Source organism: Dasypus novemcinctus, chromosome 12, assembly GCF_030445035.2.
Source record: "Dasypus novemcinctus isolate mDasNov1 chromosome 12, mDasNov1.1.hap2, whole genome shotgun sequence".
NCBI classification, from domain to species: Eukaryota; Metazoa; Chordata; class Mammalia; order Cingulata; family Dasypodidae; genus Dasypus; species Dasypus novemcinctus.
In genome coordinates this window covers 85729097-85747373 of record NC_080684.1, presented here as the reverse complement: position 1 = coordinate 85747373, position 18277 = coordinate 85729097, and the positions used below count along the sequence as shown (strand labels likewise).

The following is an 18277-nucleotide window of genomic DNA, read 5'->3' as shown; positions in this document are numbered from 1 at the left end:
TACTGTTTTAAACTAAATTAGCTGCTTTTGTTTATTCTATAGTTTGTTTTTTAAAAAATAAAGTACAGGGAAGCGGACTTGGCCCAATGGATAGGGCATCTGCCTACCACATGGGAGGACTGCGGTTCAAACCCCGGGCCTCCCTGACCCGTGTGGAGCTGGCCCATGCACAGTGCTGATGCTTTGCAAGGAGTGCCCTGCCATGCAGGGGTGTCCCCCGCGTAGGGGAGCCCACACGCAAGGAGTGCACCCCGTAAGGAGAGCTGCCCAACACGAAAGAAAGCGCAGCCTGCCCAGGAATGGTACCGCACACACAGAGAGCTGGCACAACAAGATGATGCAACAACAAAAAAAGAAATACAGATTCCTGGTGCTGCTGATAAGGATAGAAGCGGTCACAGAAGAACACGCAGTGAATGGACACAGAGAAGAGAAAACCGGGGTGGGGGGGCATGGGTGTGAGAAATTAAAAATAAATGAATAAATAAATCTTTAAAAAAAATACAGTGACCAAGCACAGATAATAAGGACCAAATTGCTGCGTTCAAATGAGATCTCGTTTGCAATTTTTAATTGAGCAATCCATGCAAACATTTTTTTTTCAACATTAGGAGGAAAGAAAATGACCACGCTTGGGTGCCTGATGGACAAAAAAAAAGCTTTCTCATTGCAATCACGTTTCAAAGCAGTCGAGTGCAGGGAGGCAGGGCCCCGGCCCTCAATGTTCTTCAGGATCACTTGATTGCAAGTCTCTCAAATAGGAATCAATTATGTTAGGAGGCACACCTTGCAAGAGGAGCCTGCAGAAGGAAAGCCCACCTAAGGAGAAAAAGAGGAAGAACAAACGTCAAAGCCGTCTACAGGAAAAATCACTGAAATAATACTCTTGGACTAGCTGCCTGGAAAGGCGAATAATTATGTTCCAGTTAGTTACAAAGATTCATTCAGTCCCTACTTGGAAATCCTCTCCTGGTTTTAGTACATTTAGAATTTAAAGCATTTGGCATCTGGAAAGAAAAGCAAATTCCCAGCAGACCCTTAGCAGTTTTTCTTCCTACTGTTATTCAAGCTTGGTTTAAATTCCTAAATGGTTGGAAAGTATTTTTTACTCTGTGAGAGGTTAGGTGATTCCTCTACAGATAATTTAAGTGTTCCAGCTCAATGACAGAATAAATGCATAACATGCTATGGATCCATGGGAAGGTCTGTTTCCAGTTTGTTAATATTGTCTTAAGCACAGAGTTCTGATTCAAATACACAGGAAATGGGAAAAAAGACTACTTCTTTAATGTTGGCTGTTGCACATTCAAAACATTGTCAAAAGTGCAAAAATTGGAAATATTTTGTTAAAAATAGTAATACCTGTCCAATACCTTCTGAAGGTGAGAGAAACAACTACTAATGTTTTATACTTACCTTCTGGGTTTCTGAATTATATATTTTTTAAAAGTACCCTTTAAGAGAGAACCCATGAACCCATAAAAACTTATGGTCCTTTGGAAAAGTGCTTCACTACTTGCTAATAAATTCACGTACAGACAAAAACAGCATGCTATTTGAACATTCTTAACACTTCTTTAATGCAAATCTGAGAAAGTCATTCTCCTTTTTAAAAATAAAATTCAAGTCACATATTGGTAGAAGTGATGCCATTTATGTACATGTCCATTCCTTGATGCAAAGAGTTCAGAATGCTTGGGTGCCACTCAGTTTCATCTACATTAAATGCTTTAATTCATGCATTCAACAATTTGTTTCATGTCAACAGGAGATTTTTGTGACAAATAAATACTAGCTGTTAATCTCAAGATAATGAAATACAAATTAAAACTACAAAGTTAGCCATTTTAAATAGTCTATTTTCATTGGATTACATAATGAAAATCATGCCATACTCCACAGGCTTTGTATGGCTTATGATAGTCATAAGCTTCATATGCCAAAATCATATGAAAGCTTACCTTAGATGACAATATACATTCAAAAATCCTTATTGTGCTACAACTAAGGAAAAGAGAGAGAAAGAGAGAGAGAGAAGTTGTAAGCATTAATAAAGTGCTAACACCAAAATTGAGTGCTTGTTGGATGAAATTATGGTCATGATTATGATGAGGTGATTTCATTAATCCTTAGTCATGTGAAAGACGTAGGAAAATAGAAGCACATGGAATGAAGGGCAGGGATCCAGTCACTGCAAAAGGATAATTAATATGTAAAAGATTTATTAATAGGCACAACCACAAAAATTGATTTCTACCACTTTGTTTGAGCAGGTGGCAGAGCCAATCTGATTATACAGTGAATATTTGTAGAAAAAGCTTCCAAACCATTAGCTTAAAAAACAAACACTACAACATATATATATTGTGTTTTTCAACAAAAGAAAAACATAGACAATAGACAAAGCATTAGTATACATATATATATGTTGAAATTCTAAAAGGCAAAATTATCAAGTAGATCTAAATATTAGACTATTATGTTTTATAATATTGTATTCTGAATTGATTATATATATATAAAACTGATCTAAAGAAAAATAAAGTTTAGCAAACTTAGGCTACAAAGTGACTATATATAATCTACAAAACCATAAAAAAAGAGCCCCAATTCTTTCCTCTTTTGAAAAGCTGACATTTCTGGGAAATCAGAGAACAAGCTTTGTAAACTTGGACAAAGATCTCCTCATTATAGTTTACATTAGGCTGCTTATCCAACAACTCTTAATCTGCTCTTCCTAATGGGGGCAAATCATGTGTCTATGATAGGACCCATTTATAACTTTATGCATTTTATAATGGGCCCTAGGAGTTTCTTTCTTTTAATTAGTTCATAAATATATGAAACAATTTCAGTCCATGAAAAGGTCAAAAATGTCCAGCAGATAGATGGATTAAAGATATGCTACTGGTTAATTTATAATTGGAAAATCTTAAGTGTGAAAGTTTCTATAGATAGGATCTATTTTTGTTTCTGTCCTACCGCCATCAGAAATTCCCAGAACACTTTTTCTAAAACTTAGCAATTTAAAAACGTTCAGTTTTCCAAGTTTCAACATGAATCTATACTGGAAGCTGTCTTCAAGAAAGAATATATCTCTCCATATCTGAAAAAAATGATAATATTAAAGAAATGTCATTGTTTCAAAGTTTTGATAGGCTTATATATATAAAATGAGGTCATCTGCAAATGTAGTTTTCTGCCTTTACAATTTGGAACCTGCAGGAAAGTATTTAGTTTTCTGACATAACTTGGTTCTATATTACTTAATATCCTTGAATAATTTGGCCTTCCTTGTTCATGGCATAAACACTGTATGCCATGAGCTGCTAAAAAATATAATTAAAAGCAAAAGAGAAAATCAAGCTTTACATGCAAAGTGCGTTTTCATGTAAGAGGAATGGAACGGAAAGTAGAAATATCCAGTGGGATATGAACTTTTTAAACCTGTTGCTGCCCCTCCAGGAAGACTGGTTGTCCAGGGGTATTTACTCCTTGATATATCACTGCAGAATTAGAATATTTGTACCAGTATTTATTTATTCTCATTTGACATTCTTACCTTTTTTTTTTTCACAGCTTTACTTGATTCAAGTCACCTATTATCAGATAACAATCTGATGATAAACAATCTCAGCTTTATTTTTAGGACCAAAAGCTTTTACCAATATATCAGTTGATACCTTATTATGAATTTACATATAGAATACATTATTCATATCATTTAATTCAATTACAAATTATAAAGAATATGCCATCTGTATTCATAACATTGTAAAGTCCCAAATGTTGAACCACTTATGAAAATATTTTATATCATTAGCAACATTCAATTATTTTCAAAGCATGTGTAAGTGGTATTGTTGATAATTTTTTTGGATATGTTGAAACATCAGTAATACCTTAGAACTAATAAGGCTAAGAATTTAGAGACTATATGTATTTGCAACTGTCATCTTAATCTGCATTTAAAGCTAATAAGGCAGCTGAAAAAATAACATATTTGTAAGGACTATCGCAGTAGTAAGATTTGAAATTTTCTAAGAATATTAAATGCTTTATACTTGAGAGGAAAATGAAAAATATTTTTCCTGTCACTCAATAATGAATCTAATATACTGTATACCTGACAGAGAAACTATAAAAAATATATATTGTTTTTTAAAAAGTTATAAAAGGAAATTATTTTTTTCAAGAAGTTCTCTACTATATTTGTACTAGATTTATGACTAAAAACTTAAAAAAATATATATATACCCTAAGCATTTAAAATAGATATTTACATTGTAGTTTTGTATGAGTAAAGCCTAGTAGTCTTTCTGATTTTTAGATGATAATTTTCTCATGTAGAGAGGTAGGAAAAATAAAGACCTTGGTTATACAGAATGACAATATATTACAATAGGAACAAAAGAAAACACATTAGGATCACATCATCTATTATAATGGTGACTGGCAGTTGCAGGAATTTTCATGGTGTTCTTCTAAAGTAGGTTTTAACTGACAAGAAGACATTCAGTATAAAAATTATAACTAAGTAATATGAAAAAGTTGATTAAGCTTGCAGGTTATAGTAAGACATTTCTATCACATAAATCCTTATGTGTTTTCTTGGTTTAAATTAGTTGCAACAATTCTGACAACCAGTATAAATGAAATGCATACCTATAAATAGAAATTCCCTAGTGAAATTTAAAAAGCAGCTGCTTAAAAGATGTACATGCTATATTCTATATACATTATATCAAATACTAAATTTTACCTCCCCTATATATTGGACATTTCACAAAATAGTAAACTGAGCAAAAATCAGCATGAATTCCTTAATTGCAGTTTCATTAGATGATTAGAAGCACTAGGCTTTTATTTACAGATGTACTACTTCACCAAAGTAATAGCCCCTTGACTTTATGTATTCTCATCATGCTGCAAACATCTTAGCATTCCATTGAAATTAATATTCCTTTTGTTAAGAAGAATTGCAAGGGATAAAAAGAAGTCTACTTAAATAATCAAATAGCCTTAAACAAATAAATCAGAATGAATGGAGAATGTCAAGTTCTTTTCTCTCCCATCCTCTCAGCCCCACCCTGATAACTTTGGCAGGCAATTGGATTTTGCAGGAAAAACAATAATTAAGTGATTTTCTTTTAACTTTAGCCTCCTATAAATGAGGTCTTGGATATCATACCTTTCACCTCCAGTTTGCATTCGATCTCCACCGTCCCAAGGTCATTGACTGCTTTGCAGCAGTAGGTGCCTCCATCATAGGGGCTAGGCTTGCGAATCTCCAGAGTACAGACGCCCTGGTTGCTAAACATCCTGTATCTTGGGTCATCCACAATAGCAACTTTGTTTTTCATCCAGGTTATTTTCGGCTGAAATTAAGATGGAAGAAAGTTAGGTAAAACTGTACTTGTATTTAGCATATTAATAGTCCATCAAAATCAGTGACAGAATTTCAAAGCCTTGCATAGAAAGAAAGCACATCTAAGAAGAATCCACATCTACTTTTTTTTTTTTAGCTTTTTTTAAAATTCGTTTTTTTTTAAATCTTTTTAAAAAATTTATTGAAGTATATCACTCATACATAAACTCCACATCTACTTGAGCACTGTTTCTTTCCAGTGAAATTCTACTCAGTGCTTGGCAAAAACGCAAATGAGCGGTCCTGGACAAATTAACCAGATTTCTACAGAGGACGGCTCAACGGCAATCTTCCCAAACAAATTCAGTTACATTTAAATCTGATCTACAGGTCCATGAGGTTAATTCATTCTAGATAGCATATATTGCTGGGCATTTTTCAGATAATCTCCTCCAACCAGACAATGCACGATTAGTAATGATCCAATTGCCCAGGAAGATGACTCCATTCTCCTTGGAGATTCTCTAAACTACATTTCATTCCATTGATCCTTCGCACCTTTTTCATAGTCTTCTCCTTCTTTCTGCAAATGTCCCCACCCTATATTCCCTCTTTCACCTATTCTATTATTCTAATTTTTGCTCAGATCCTAGATGTGGGAAAGTGTGGCAGGGGGAGGGGACGGGGCATATGAAAATGCTCTGTATTTTTTTAATGTAACATTTATGTAATCTAAAGTTTCTTTTAAAATAAATAAATAAATAAACCTTTCTAAAACTCTTCAATTAGATGTAATTCTCCCTTCCTAGCACTCTGTGCCCTCATCACAGCACATTTTATATTCCACCTTGCATTATAGTCTACTAGTCATTTTGCTTTAATCTACTACAAAAAATTTGATGAATCAACATTACCATCTATTTTTCAGATGACACGATATTACCTCCATCTCCTTACCTCTCAGTTCTTTTGAAAATAGGTCGTTTGATTTCCTTGGATGGTATCCCTTAGTTAGTAAAGATATATAAGCATTGTGAATAGTGTACTTAATTAACGACCAATACTAACACCCCCCATCTCCCTCCTCCATCTCAAAGACGCACTTGGAAGGTCAGTTGATATTATTACTTACAATTATAACATGGCAAATATAAAAGAATGAGTTTGAGGTTGAGACAAATTTAACTCATGTGATAGAAGAGCACAGTACCTTAGGGTTTCCTCGGACACTGCAGTTCAAGGTGGCATTGTAACCAGCTATAGCATAGGTGTTTACCAAAGGCTGAGTAAACATGGGTGCCTCAGTGAAATCGAAGTCATCATACACGGGGTTTTTGTAGATTTTACCTTAAAAACACGCATTAAAAATTTACAAATCGATCTGAGAATATATTATTTTTGGCATATTTTACTCATGATTAAAACTTCCCTGAGCTTAGAAAACCTATAAAAACATGAGCATACACTACACGCATACATTCAGAAGTGTACTCATACATAGCCCATCACGCAAGCCAGAGTGGCCCTTTGAAAAGGGAACAAATCTTGAGAAAAATTTGGTGTCTGTTTGAATATTTTGATCAGAAATGTCTACTGATGTGAAAGAAACAAGGATGAGCTTTAAGAAGGAGAATAATTTATGAGGAAATGAAAGAAAGATGGACTTCAGCTTCTCCTTCCATTGCAAAATGGAATAAAAGTAGCACATGCTCAAGAAATATTAATACATGCCTATTGTCCTATCTTCCCTGTAATTTTAACCAGTTACAGACCAACTGACCAAAAGATGGAATGAATCAAAGCTATATTTTAAAAATGCAATAATTATATGACTTTACTTGAAAATTGTAATTTTACTTGACTTTTTTGCTGTAATTTAAAAATGCATGTTTTTAAAAAAATTAGTTTCTTGTTCCCTTTTTGCCACATCTCTACTTCTTTCAGTCTTCCCCATCTAGTCACTGAAAACCAGTCCACCACCAACTCACCATCCTTGGCAATTAGGGCACTCTCTTTAGTCATTGTTGCATCCTCACTGAGGCCACACATGTTTTCAGCAAAGACCCGGAAATAATATTCATTTCCTATGACCAATTCGGTAATGGTGGCATTGGTTCGGTGATAATGCTCAATAACGGTAAACCATTCCTGAAAGAAAAAAACAATAATTTGAGGACAGTCACCCAAAAATACACAAACTTTGCAACTGTTGAATAGAAAAACATAACAGGGATGTCTAATCAGTATTGACTTTGAATTATGTACCCCAACAAGAGACATGTTCTTAATCCACATTTCTGTGAGTGAAAACCCATATGTAAGTAGGACCCTTTGAAGATATATTTATCAGTGAAGGTGTGGACTCATTTATGACTAGGATCTCCTAAGATTCTCTTTTGGTGTTAACAATGGAATCAGAATGGACCTTAATCCATCTGACTAGAGGCTTCATAAAGAGAAGAAACTGGGAAGTCAGAGAAAACCACACAAAGGAGGTAAAGGACATGTCCATGTGAGGACTGTCACCACCAGAAACCTACAGACTTTGGAGGAGGAAGCATGATCTTTCCAATGCCTTGAGTTGGGACTTCTGGCCTCTAAAATTGTTAGCCAAAAGATTCTGGTTGTTTAGGCTAACCTATTGCGTGGTATTTGTCCTAGCAGCATTAGGAAATAGACATTAGTTTAAAGAAAATAGCACCAAATGAATTCACATTTTGAGAATAACAGTGTATATTTACTTTGTTTAATACTTTATACTTTATTTACATTTGTCTATATCATTTAATCTTTACTTAAATATTAAATTAATACCCTAGATGTAACCTATAACTTTTATATTTTCTTCATAACTACACTATTATCTACCATCTTTCTAACCATCCATTCATCTATCAATCATCTGTATCTTTTGTATAATGAAGTATAATTCTAAAATTTACTACCAACTTATCTATTACGTGGAAGAGATGATGCTAAATCACTATAGAAAAATTTGCCCAATATTATTAAATTAGGTTCTTTCAGATGTTTGCTCAGACATCACCTCCTTGTAGGGCCCTCCTCCCTAAACTTCCTCCTACCATTTTGGTCATACTCTATCACTTTAACCTGGTTAAATTTCCTTCATAGCACTTTCTACCTTAAGCTATATTATATATTTACTATTTTACTTATTTACTCCGTATCTCCTCTACTGTAATGTATATTTCATGATGTTAGAGACTGACTTTTTGTTCTCATCCCTTCCCCAATGTCTGCCACAGTACCTGGCTCAAATAAATATTTATTGAATACCTGAATGAATGAATGACAACTTAAAGCTACAGTAACTTTTTTTCTATTTTCACCTCATCATACCAAGAATGACAGTGGTTTCAAAGTTTATCCTTCAATCAGCAGAAAGCCACATTGTACCACAATTTTAAACATACCACGAACTGAGAAAATATATTTGCCGACAAAAAAAGACAGTTAATAATGGAACTTTTAGGGACCATTGTTACCTATGAATTTGAGTATTTTTAAGACACCAGGCAAATTTAGTTACACCCTCCTCTATTCCTAAAACATCTTATGCAAACCTTTATTCCAAATTTATTGTATTATCATTTGATTTTACGACTTCTCGCCTAGACCGTGAGGAGGAGCAGTCTTTTTTTTTTTTTTTAGTTACTGGATAGAATACCTAGGAAGTGAATGAATTAATGAATGTTTAAACACATATAATGAAAACAGTGTCTAGGAGAGGTATGAATGACTACAGAAATACACGTGAAGAACAGCATCTGTAGCCACAATGAGGTAATGGAGTAATCGCCTAGGAAGTGCCCTGGGCAGAGCAAACATCTTCTGGTCTCTAGGTGGTCTTCCTCTGTCGAAATGCAACAGACACACTGGCATATAGGGGTTGGGAATGTCACCTTTCTTAGGAAGATCTCAGTCCCATGGAACAGCAGGAAATCCCTGGCTCCTTGGGACTTGACTGAATTTCCAAGAAGACAAATGTCAGGCTGGTATCATGGGGCAGATGAATGGGCGGCGGCGGGAGGAGGGGGTGCTAGCTGAAGGGTAAGCCTGGACTCACTGCAGGTATCTCGCCCAAGGCCAAGGAGGAGCCCTCATTGCTAAGGAAGTCCAAGCTATTCAGGCCCTTCCCTTGCAGAGTCTTCCATCTGCCCAGCCCTCAAGCTGTCCAGGTTTAGATGAAAGATGCCGCTTTAAATGCCAACTCTGATTTCGCCATGTAATACCAACCCAGCGGGGGAAAGATGTGCTAGAAATAGCTTAGGGAAAAGGCTTGAAATCCTTTGGTGATGAGTCTTACGGCTATTTAGACTGCCTTATACAACCTTCTCCCTACATAACTTCATGAACTAAGATCTTACTGAAGTCTACTAGTAAAAATGCTTAAAGCCTTCCTGTCAATAGCATGAAGGATGATGTCTAACTCTCCCTCTGAGGATAAAAAATGGTTCTTGGTTGCTGTGTGTCCAATGTTCATTTTTTCATTCATTCACTTACAGTTAGAGCAAAAGTAGAATGTAGTGGACAGATTCTGATTTAGAAAGACCCAGACTTTGCCATTTAAATGCTGGTGACCTCCAGCAAGTCATTTATCCATTCTGAGCTTCAGTTTCTTTATCCATAAAACAGGGATAATAATTTGTATTCCATCTGGGTTGTTTCTTGAGCACCCAAGCACTTTACTTCCTCAGAACCTATGCACATTTTATTCCCTTTAGAATATTTCTTTTCTAACTGTGCCTCTTTTTAAAAAGATATAAATTCACACTATCCAACATTTCACAAGGAATGTAAACCTCGGTCAGGTTTATATGAGTGTAAACCTGAGTCAGAATCCAGAGTAAACATTTGTTGAACAAATGAAACTGTTGAATCTCATTAGGCATTGTGCCAGCTGTTTATATTGTTTGGTCTTATAATAACCAGGCAAGGTAGTAGTGCCCCCATTTTACAGATGAGGAAAATGGGGGATCAAAGAGGTTCCGTGACCATTCGTGGACACGTGGTCCCACGTGGTCGTGAATGGCCATGCCAGGATTTAAATCCACCTCTCTGGAGCTCCAAAGGCCCCACCCTTTCTGCTATGCCACACACCTTCTCCAAGGCCCCTGTGGTTCATTGCCAGAGAGGACTTCACACCTCCCTCTTTACCTCCAAGAATATGGTATTTTCCTGATTTGAAAGCAAACTCTTTGCTGCTGCTGAAGCAGAGAAAGCCAAACCGTACCATGCTCTTCTTGTCAGCCTTCTGGATTGTGTACCCTGTAATGGCAGCGTTCCCATCATCCTTTGGTGGTGTCCACGTTAGAGCAACATTCTCCCCCCAGACGTCCTCAATCTTCACAACTTGGGGTGGGCCTGGACGGTCTACGAGGATAAAATCATCGGGAGGACAAAGTCATGGCACCACTGTGAGGCCACTTTCCCTTCTGACCTATGGCTTGTGACCTGGGGGATAGTTTTAAATGTCTTCCCTGTCGTACGGTGGCAGTGCTCTACCAGACCTCTCCCACAGGGGCCTCTGAAACCCTGCACCTTCCATTAGAATGGTGCCATGTCAGAGCAGCCTCAACATTCCTCTCAACTCAACAAAAACAAAGACGTCTAGCCAGTGGGGAAAAATGCTTAAAGGACACAGGGAAGCGGACTTGGCCCAATGCATAGAGCATCCCCTACCACATGGGAGGCCCGTGGTTCAAACCCCAGGCTTCCTTGACCTGTGTGGAGCTGGCCCACGTGCAGTGCTGATGCGCGCAAGGAGTGCCGTGCCACGCAGTGGTGTCCCCACATAGGGGAGCCCCATGTGCAAGGAGTGCACCCCGTAAGGAGAGCCACCCAGCACGAAAGAAAGTGCAGCCTGCCCAGGAATGGTGCCACACACATGGAGAGCTGACACAACAAGATGATGCAACAAAAAGAAACACAGATTCCCAGTGCTGCTGATAAGGATAGAAGCAGTCAAAGAGGAACACACAGCAAATGGACACAGAGAGCAGACAACTGGGGGGGGGGGGGGGGGCGGGTAGAAATAAATAATAAAAAATAAAGGACATAAACTTTTGTCCAAGGGGAGGCTTGCCACAGGAAGTTGCCCTTTTAATTACAGAACATCAAATTTCTGCAAATTGGCTAAAAGAAAATAGTAAAAATGTTTGGAAACAAGGCTTCTCCTAGATCACTTCCTAAATTAGTTTCTTGACATTGCAAAAATTGTAAAGCAGTTCAAGTGAGAGGGGTCCACCTGTAAGGGATCCATTCTCTATTTCTCTAACTCTGGATATACAAAACTAACCTTATTTGTTATTTGGACAGGTAAGTATAGCCCTTGGAATCAACAATTCAGTGCTTAACTATTTAGCTTTGTTTAACTATGTCTTCCTTACATGCAATAAAAAGTCCTTACTCTTCATTAGAACGTCATTATTAGCAAATTTTAGTGGCAGTAAGAAGCATGTTAAACTATATTTAGAATTTACCAAGTTTTTTATGCAAGAATTAAACACAGGAAATGGTTTTATCACTGGGGAATTGAGAAACCAAGAGTAAGAGAGAAGTTGGATTGTAACATAGTCCAGACGGTTTTCACTAAAAAGCACATACATTAATTTTCTTTTATGAATGCCCTAAACCTTCCATGATTAATCTTTTTATTCAGTGAAAAATTATTTTGAAATACTAACAAATCTTACGGCCTTGTCTATTTTTAAAAATTCAGAATTTGATGTAGAGGCAACCTAACAGAAATCCCTTCTTCTACCTTAGTGACGAGGACAATTAGTCCCTAGACTGCTCTGACAGACGTTCTTGTTGCTCCCTCCAAACCTACCAACGATCTGGATATCTATCGATGCGCTTTCCACAAACTTGTCCACTTTGACTATGAGATCATATTTCCCAGAGTGGCTCCTCTCTGCTTTTCTGATAAATATGATTGTATCAGTCTCAGAGTTACGAATGTTTATTTGATTCTTATCAATTTCGGCACCGTTCTTCTTCCAGGTTAGTTCTGGTCTTGGTTTCCCCTAAAAAAGAAAGACAGGAAAAACAGAAGGGGTGAGAATCAGATTGTCTCGTGACGTTCTGTTCAACATCACAAAGGCAACAGTGGCTTAACACTTTCTCAGCAGTGCTGCAGGACACAGTCTGGCGGTGGGTGACTACAGCAGAAACGGTCATTCTGTGGGCAAGGTGTGATGTCAGGAGCATGACGTTTCTCCTCACCCTTTATCCTCACATTGAGATAAGTATCATTATCCTCATTTTGAGCTGCAGAGTTAAATGACTTGCCCGACGGCTTACTGCTAAGCAAAGGCTGGAACCAGGTCTTGTACCCGTGTCTCTCCAGCCCCGAGCCTGCACAGTGCAAGCATGATGTTGAAGAGCATGGATTCTGGGCCCACAGAATCTGTGTTTGGATCCTCTACCAGTGATGAGTTGTGTGACTTTGGGCAGGTTACTTAAACTCTCTGTGCCTCAGTCTTCCAAGCTATAAAATGGGAACAACGATAGTACCTAACTCACAGGGTGGCTATAAAAATTAAGGTTCTTAGAAAGCTTTTGGCACACTACATGAGAATTTTATTAATATTATCTAAATGTTAATGATTCTTGTTCCACTGTATCATGTGGCTCTCATTTCAGCTGTGTCTATAATTCTCTGTGCTATCTGCTGAAACTTTTCAAAAGCAGCCCTTTCAAAAGTTATAATCTCATTGATGGATATGAGTTTGTTTATATTACAAAGGAACTTCCTAGAATTTCTGAGGACTTAGGCTCTCCTCTGCAGACAAGAACCAAGCATTCATCAGCTCAGGCCAGCTGGGCACAGCCTTCCTAGGTACCTCTACTGGGGCTTTCTGATAGGTTACAAGAAGTGATGTGGTCCACAGAGCTTAAAGAACCCCTGCCCACAGAGTTTGAAAATAGATTGTGGGTGCTGTGACTTGCACATGGGAAGCAAAGAATAATATTGTTAAAGGTAGATAAAAACAGTTCCAGGTCTTACTTCTTTAGATGTACCACTTGCTATTAGCCATTGGGGGGAAAAGTGAGTTCTCTGATTATATAATAGAATGGGGAACAAAGCACTGGATTACATTTCAGGGGACATGGTCTCTTCCATTTACTTGTTGTGTGACCCTGGGCAAGCCACTTACCTTCTCTGAGTGTAACTATACAAACTATAGAGTTCCAATAGACTATAGTGTGCAAATACACATACTATACTGTACAGCAATACAAACAGTATGCCCAAATCTCATCACTACCCTTCCTAGAGACTAGGCAGCCCCTGGGACGTAATACTTATGAGGTACCTGTCCTCATGCTGCTTTCCTCTCCCGACCCAGCTACAGAAGCTAAATCCAGAGATCCCCCAAGATCCAGGAACCAGGATTAGCTCTAGTGGTAGGAATGGTGTTAAAACTAGAGGGCTGATTCAGCAGCCGCAATCCAGAGCTGGGTGGTGCCAAGGGCCTGCCTTGGAGCCTCTCCTGGCTTGATTGGAAGCTGTTGGAAGGTGTGGGAAGAATCTTGCCAAGCCTGTCTTTCCTCCTCTGTTTCGCATTCTACTGGGCTTTTGTTCTTACTTCACACACGTGTGTTTATGGGAAGATACCTGCCTCTTGGGAGGGCAGTGCAATGAAGACCCTGAAGAGTTTCTCACTTTAGCTTGGTTTTCATTGGCAACTCTGTGCATGCATATGTGTGTATATGTTCACATATGTGCAGGGACCTAAATTCTCATTCTAAAGCCATGCTGTCTGAGGCAAAAGCCACTAGCTGCATATGGCTATTTCAACTAAAATCAATTAAAATGAAAGAAAATTTAAAATTCAGTTCCTCCATCATACAGGCCACATTTCAGTGGACACATTTGGCTAGTGGTGGCCAAAGTAGACAGCACAGACTGAGAACATTCTCATCAACACACAAAGTTCCATTGGACAGCATTGTCTAGAGGCATAAGAGGAGGCAAATGAAAAAGGAGACGGGTGGACAGTGTGTGTAAGAGGCCAAAAGCGATCACTGTGGGGAAGTCTGGGTAATCTGGTGAATGACAGGCTCTTTGCTAGAGCAATGATTTAATGATGTCCACATATTTCAGTTAGTGGCATCAAGACTTCAAATTTCCTGCAAGATTTCAAAATTATCCCTCTTATTGGAATTTAGTTTTGGTTAGGGGTAACTATGGGAGGAAGCATTTTACTGAAAATGAAGATCAGTGTTACGAACTGGACAGAAAGAATTTTCAAGATTTTTTCTTTAGGTATTTTTCTCCCTTTTCCTCCCTGTCCCATCCTACCTAGGCCAGAGCTTCAGGCAAGACTACCTCTAATTTATCTCATGCAGAAGGAAAATCTACAACAGTTTTATAGATTTCTCTACATCTGTAGCAGAAAATTGTTTAATCTTCCCACAAATCTCTTCCATTATTTACCTACTCTTCCTTTGAAGAAATCCTGACTTATGAGGAACTCGAGTGCCTCTCTCTACTTCTTAAACACCCCAGCACTGGGAAGAGAAAACGAGTGACCCTGAAACATTACCTGGAAAGGTATAACCAGATTGACGGCTTCTCCAACTCTCCGGATATAGGTTTGCTTCAGGTGCCTTGGGATGCGGATTTTTGGAGGCTCTGAGTGAGGGTAAAATAGCATAATTTTGTAATGAGTATCCTTTACTAGAAATAGGCTTATAGAAACATAATGCAGGATGCTCACTGGGAGATATCCCAGTGGTCATGTCTCTGCAGTGAATCTTAGATTATATATGGTAACTTAGATTCAAAATGTTTCTTCAAGCAGAGAAGGGTTGTTTTAACAGTTTAACTCAGCAAATTTTCTCTTGGACCTCTCTGACTTCACTACGACTTCATGTTTTCATTCTTGTTGTGAGCCTAAAGCAACTTCTTTGAAAACCCCTAAATTTTTTTTTTTGGACCTTATACATATTTTCCATAGTTTCTAAGAAATGATTATATTGTCTAATGAACATTCCATAAAAGATCTGCAGGTGCTGCTTTAGCTAATAGACCTGCTCATTCTTTCTCCCCAGAAAAAAATGTTTTAAGCACCTGCTATTAGCACTTAAAAATGTTTTAAGCACTTGCTATTCAGGGGATTCAGTTGAACCTTTTTAGGTGACTAGGGTGAAGGACATAACAGGAGGCCCTAGCCCACTGTCTATTAATACTCATTAATTAAAAAGATACTATCACATGTTGCTGCAAACCCCTCACGGTTAGTGAGTCAAAGGCTCACAGGCTCACAGGGACCAAGCAGGTCTCACTACTTGGGTGCTTAGTCTGTGCTGGACACTGGACTAAATGCTTACATGAAACACCTAATTTAAACCTCACAGCCACCCGAGGGGGAGGCACCACTTTTACCCCCACTTTATAGAGGAGGAAATTGAAGCACAGGATGTGAAGTAACTCGCTCAAGGTGGCACAGCCAGGATTAGAACGTGGAATCAGAGGAGAGTGCCTGCGCTCTGCCTTGAGGTGCTCACCACACATGAGGTGTTTATTATTGTTGCTGTTACTGTCATTGAGTGTTACAGCCAGAACTGACCTTGGAAACCCTCCAACTCCCTGTATCTTTATATACGAGGTTCCTGAGACCCAGCAAGGGCCCACAGTTATTTAAACCATAATAATAATAATAGCTAATAATATTGAGTACTTAATGTGCCAACTGCTCTATTCGCCACTCTTATTTAATGCACACAACCCCTTGACATAGAAAATATTATTATTATCTTCAACATTTACAAATAAAGAAATTAAGGCTTAGAAAGATGAAGACTTGCCCATGGTCCCACAGTTAATAAATGGTGGAAATAGGATTAAATCTATGCAGATTGTCTCTAGAGCCTACTAAGAAAATGTGCACGTATCATTCTTTTTTCTTTGATTCCTCTATCTATTCATCCTTCCATCCATCCACTCATCCAAGTCTTAATATATTCCCGGAAGGTGTGAGGCAACCACACCATGAGTCGGTGGCAGAATAGAGTCCAGCACCTGGGTCCCTGGTCCAATGTTCTTTCCCATGGAGCTGTGGTTCTCAAACTTTTTGGTCTCAGTACTCCCTTGCACTCTGAAAAATTGTCAGCCTCCCCCCAAAGCTTTTGTGTATATGGGCTATATCTATCAATATTTACCATTTAGAAATTGTTTAAGTATTTGTGTATATAGTCATTTGAAAATATTAACATAATGTTTTAATATAGAATAATGATATATTAATTAACCAAAAAATAGTGAGGGACGAACTTAGCCCAGTGGATAGGGCGTCCGTCAATCACATGGGAGGTCCGCGGTTCAAACCCCGGGCCTCCTTGACCCGTGTGGAGCTGGCCCACGCGCAGTGCTGATGCGCACAAGGAGTGCCCTGCCACGCAGGGGTGTCCCCGTGTAGGGGAGCTCCACATGCAAGGAGTGTGCCCTGTAAGGAGAGCTGCCCAGTGCGAAAGAAAGTTCAGCCTGCCCAGGAATGGTGCTGCACACACAGAGAACTGACACAACAAGATAACGCAACAAAAAGAAACACAGATTCCTGTGCCGCTGACAATAACAGAAGTGGACAAAGAAGAACACGCAGCAAATGGACACAGAGAGCAGACAACGGGGGGATTGCGGGGGAAGGGGAGAGAAATAAATAAATAAATAAATACATACATACATAATAAAAATAAAAAAAGACTTCATTTTTAAAAACTAGTGAGATGAATGGCATTATTTTACATTTGGGCAAATCTCTTTTATGTCTGACTAAATAGAGGACAGAAGGATTCTTATATCTGCTTCTACATCCAGGGTGTTGCAATATATTGTATTGATTGAAATATATAAAGAAAATCAAACTTCCACAGATAGGTAGTTGGAAAATGGAAGAATATTTTAATAAAATCTTAGATAACTGTGGATACTCTTCTTTGATTCTACACTAAAACATAATAAATGTTAGTTTCTGAAAAGTTGGTTGCAATGTGGAATCTGAAATCGTATCAGTAAACTTTTTGTATTGTTACATTGAAATCCACTGGTCTATCTTACACTTTGAATGTCTCTTTCACCCATGAATGATTTTGTAATATGCATTGGTCATTTGAGAAATGTTGCTACTAAATTATGCAGTTCTTCTAAATTCTGATACATTCCATTACATAATATTTTGAAAATTCATTCCTTAATATCAGCATCTATTTTATCAGAAACATCTTTAAGTATTGGGAAGTTGTCAAGTTCAGGGTGATGGATACAGGTTTTCCAAAATTCTAATTTTTGCTTGCAAGTTCAAATTTCATCACTGACAAGTTGACAACAAATACTGTTTTCCTTGAAGTAACTAACTCACTCCATTCATTTTCCAGGCAATGTCTACCAAATACCCATCACTGATGAACTATGGTTGGTCCTGGTCATTTTCTCAAGTAAAAATGGAGTTTCATGAAAAAAGTATGCAGTGAAGCACTTCATACATACTTCACATTCCATCCGCCACACAGAGCATTTAAAAAAATGTGTTCTCAAAGATCAAGATTTAATAAAATCAGTCCTTTTTACTGCTTGATCAATAACCTTCTAATGCAAAACTGGCCCTTTTATTTGAACTCTGAGTACATTGTGGTGAAGAATACAAGGGTTACTGGTAGCTTGGTGTCATTGACTTGATTTGTGCTGAGGCACCAGCCAATTTACTCAGCATCGCCTTTGCACCAGTAGTGCCAATGTCAAGACATCGAAAGGAGCAAAGTGTTTGTATTATTTTGAAAAGTGTTCTGACCTGGCAACCCCACATGAGCCATGGCTGCAGCTCCAGGGGCAGTGTGCACTGCTGCCTCCATCCACTCTCTTTCCAATGTACTAGACTAGGC

The 18277-nt window shown here is 38.1% G+C and overlaps 1 protein-coding gene across 5 annotated transcripts in view; it reads right to left on the bottom strand.

Moving 5' to 3' along the window:
- Window positions 1–549: 549 nt before the first annotated feature.
- The window catches only part of MYBPC1 (myosin binding protein C1), an 85767-nt gene continuing 68039 nt past the window's right edge, over window positions 550–18277 (bottom strand). For 2 of the 5 annotated variants that reach the window (XM_023591922.3, XM_004469190.5), the window contains 7 exons: window positions 14944–15032; window positions 12222–12417; window positions 10623–10762; window positions 7357–7516; window positions 6579–6715; window positions 5192–5378; window positions 550–819 (listed from right to left, as the gene is read on the bottom strand). In XM_023591922.3, the coding sequence (XP_023447690.2) occupies window positions 719–819; window positions 5192–5378; window positions 6579–6715; window positions 7357–7516; window positions 10623–10762; window positions 12222–12417; window positions 14944–15032 (1010 nt within the window). In that variant the 3' untranslated portion in view covers window positions 550–718. Of the gene's footprint in view, window positions 820–1961; window positions 2005–3438; window positions 3507–5191; window positions 5379–6578; window positions 6716–7356; window positions 7517–10622; window positions 10763–12221; window positions 12418–14943; window positions 15033–18277 lie in introns of all 5 variants that reach the window. The other 3 variants (XM_004469196.5, XM_023591921.3, XM_023591923.3) reach the window with 3 other exon arrangements.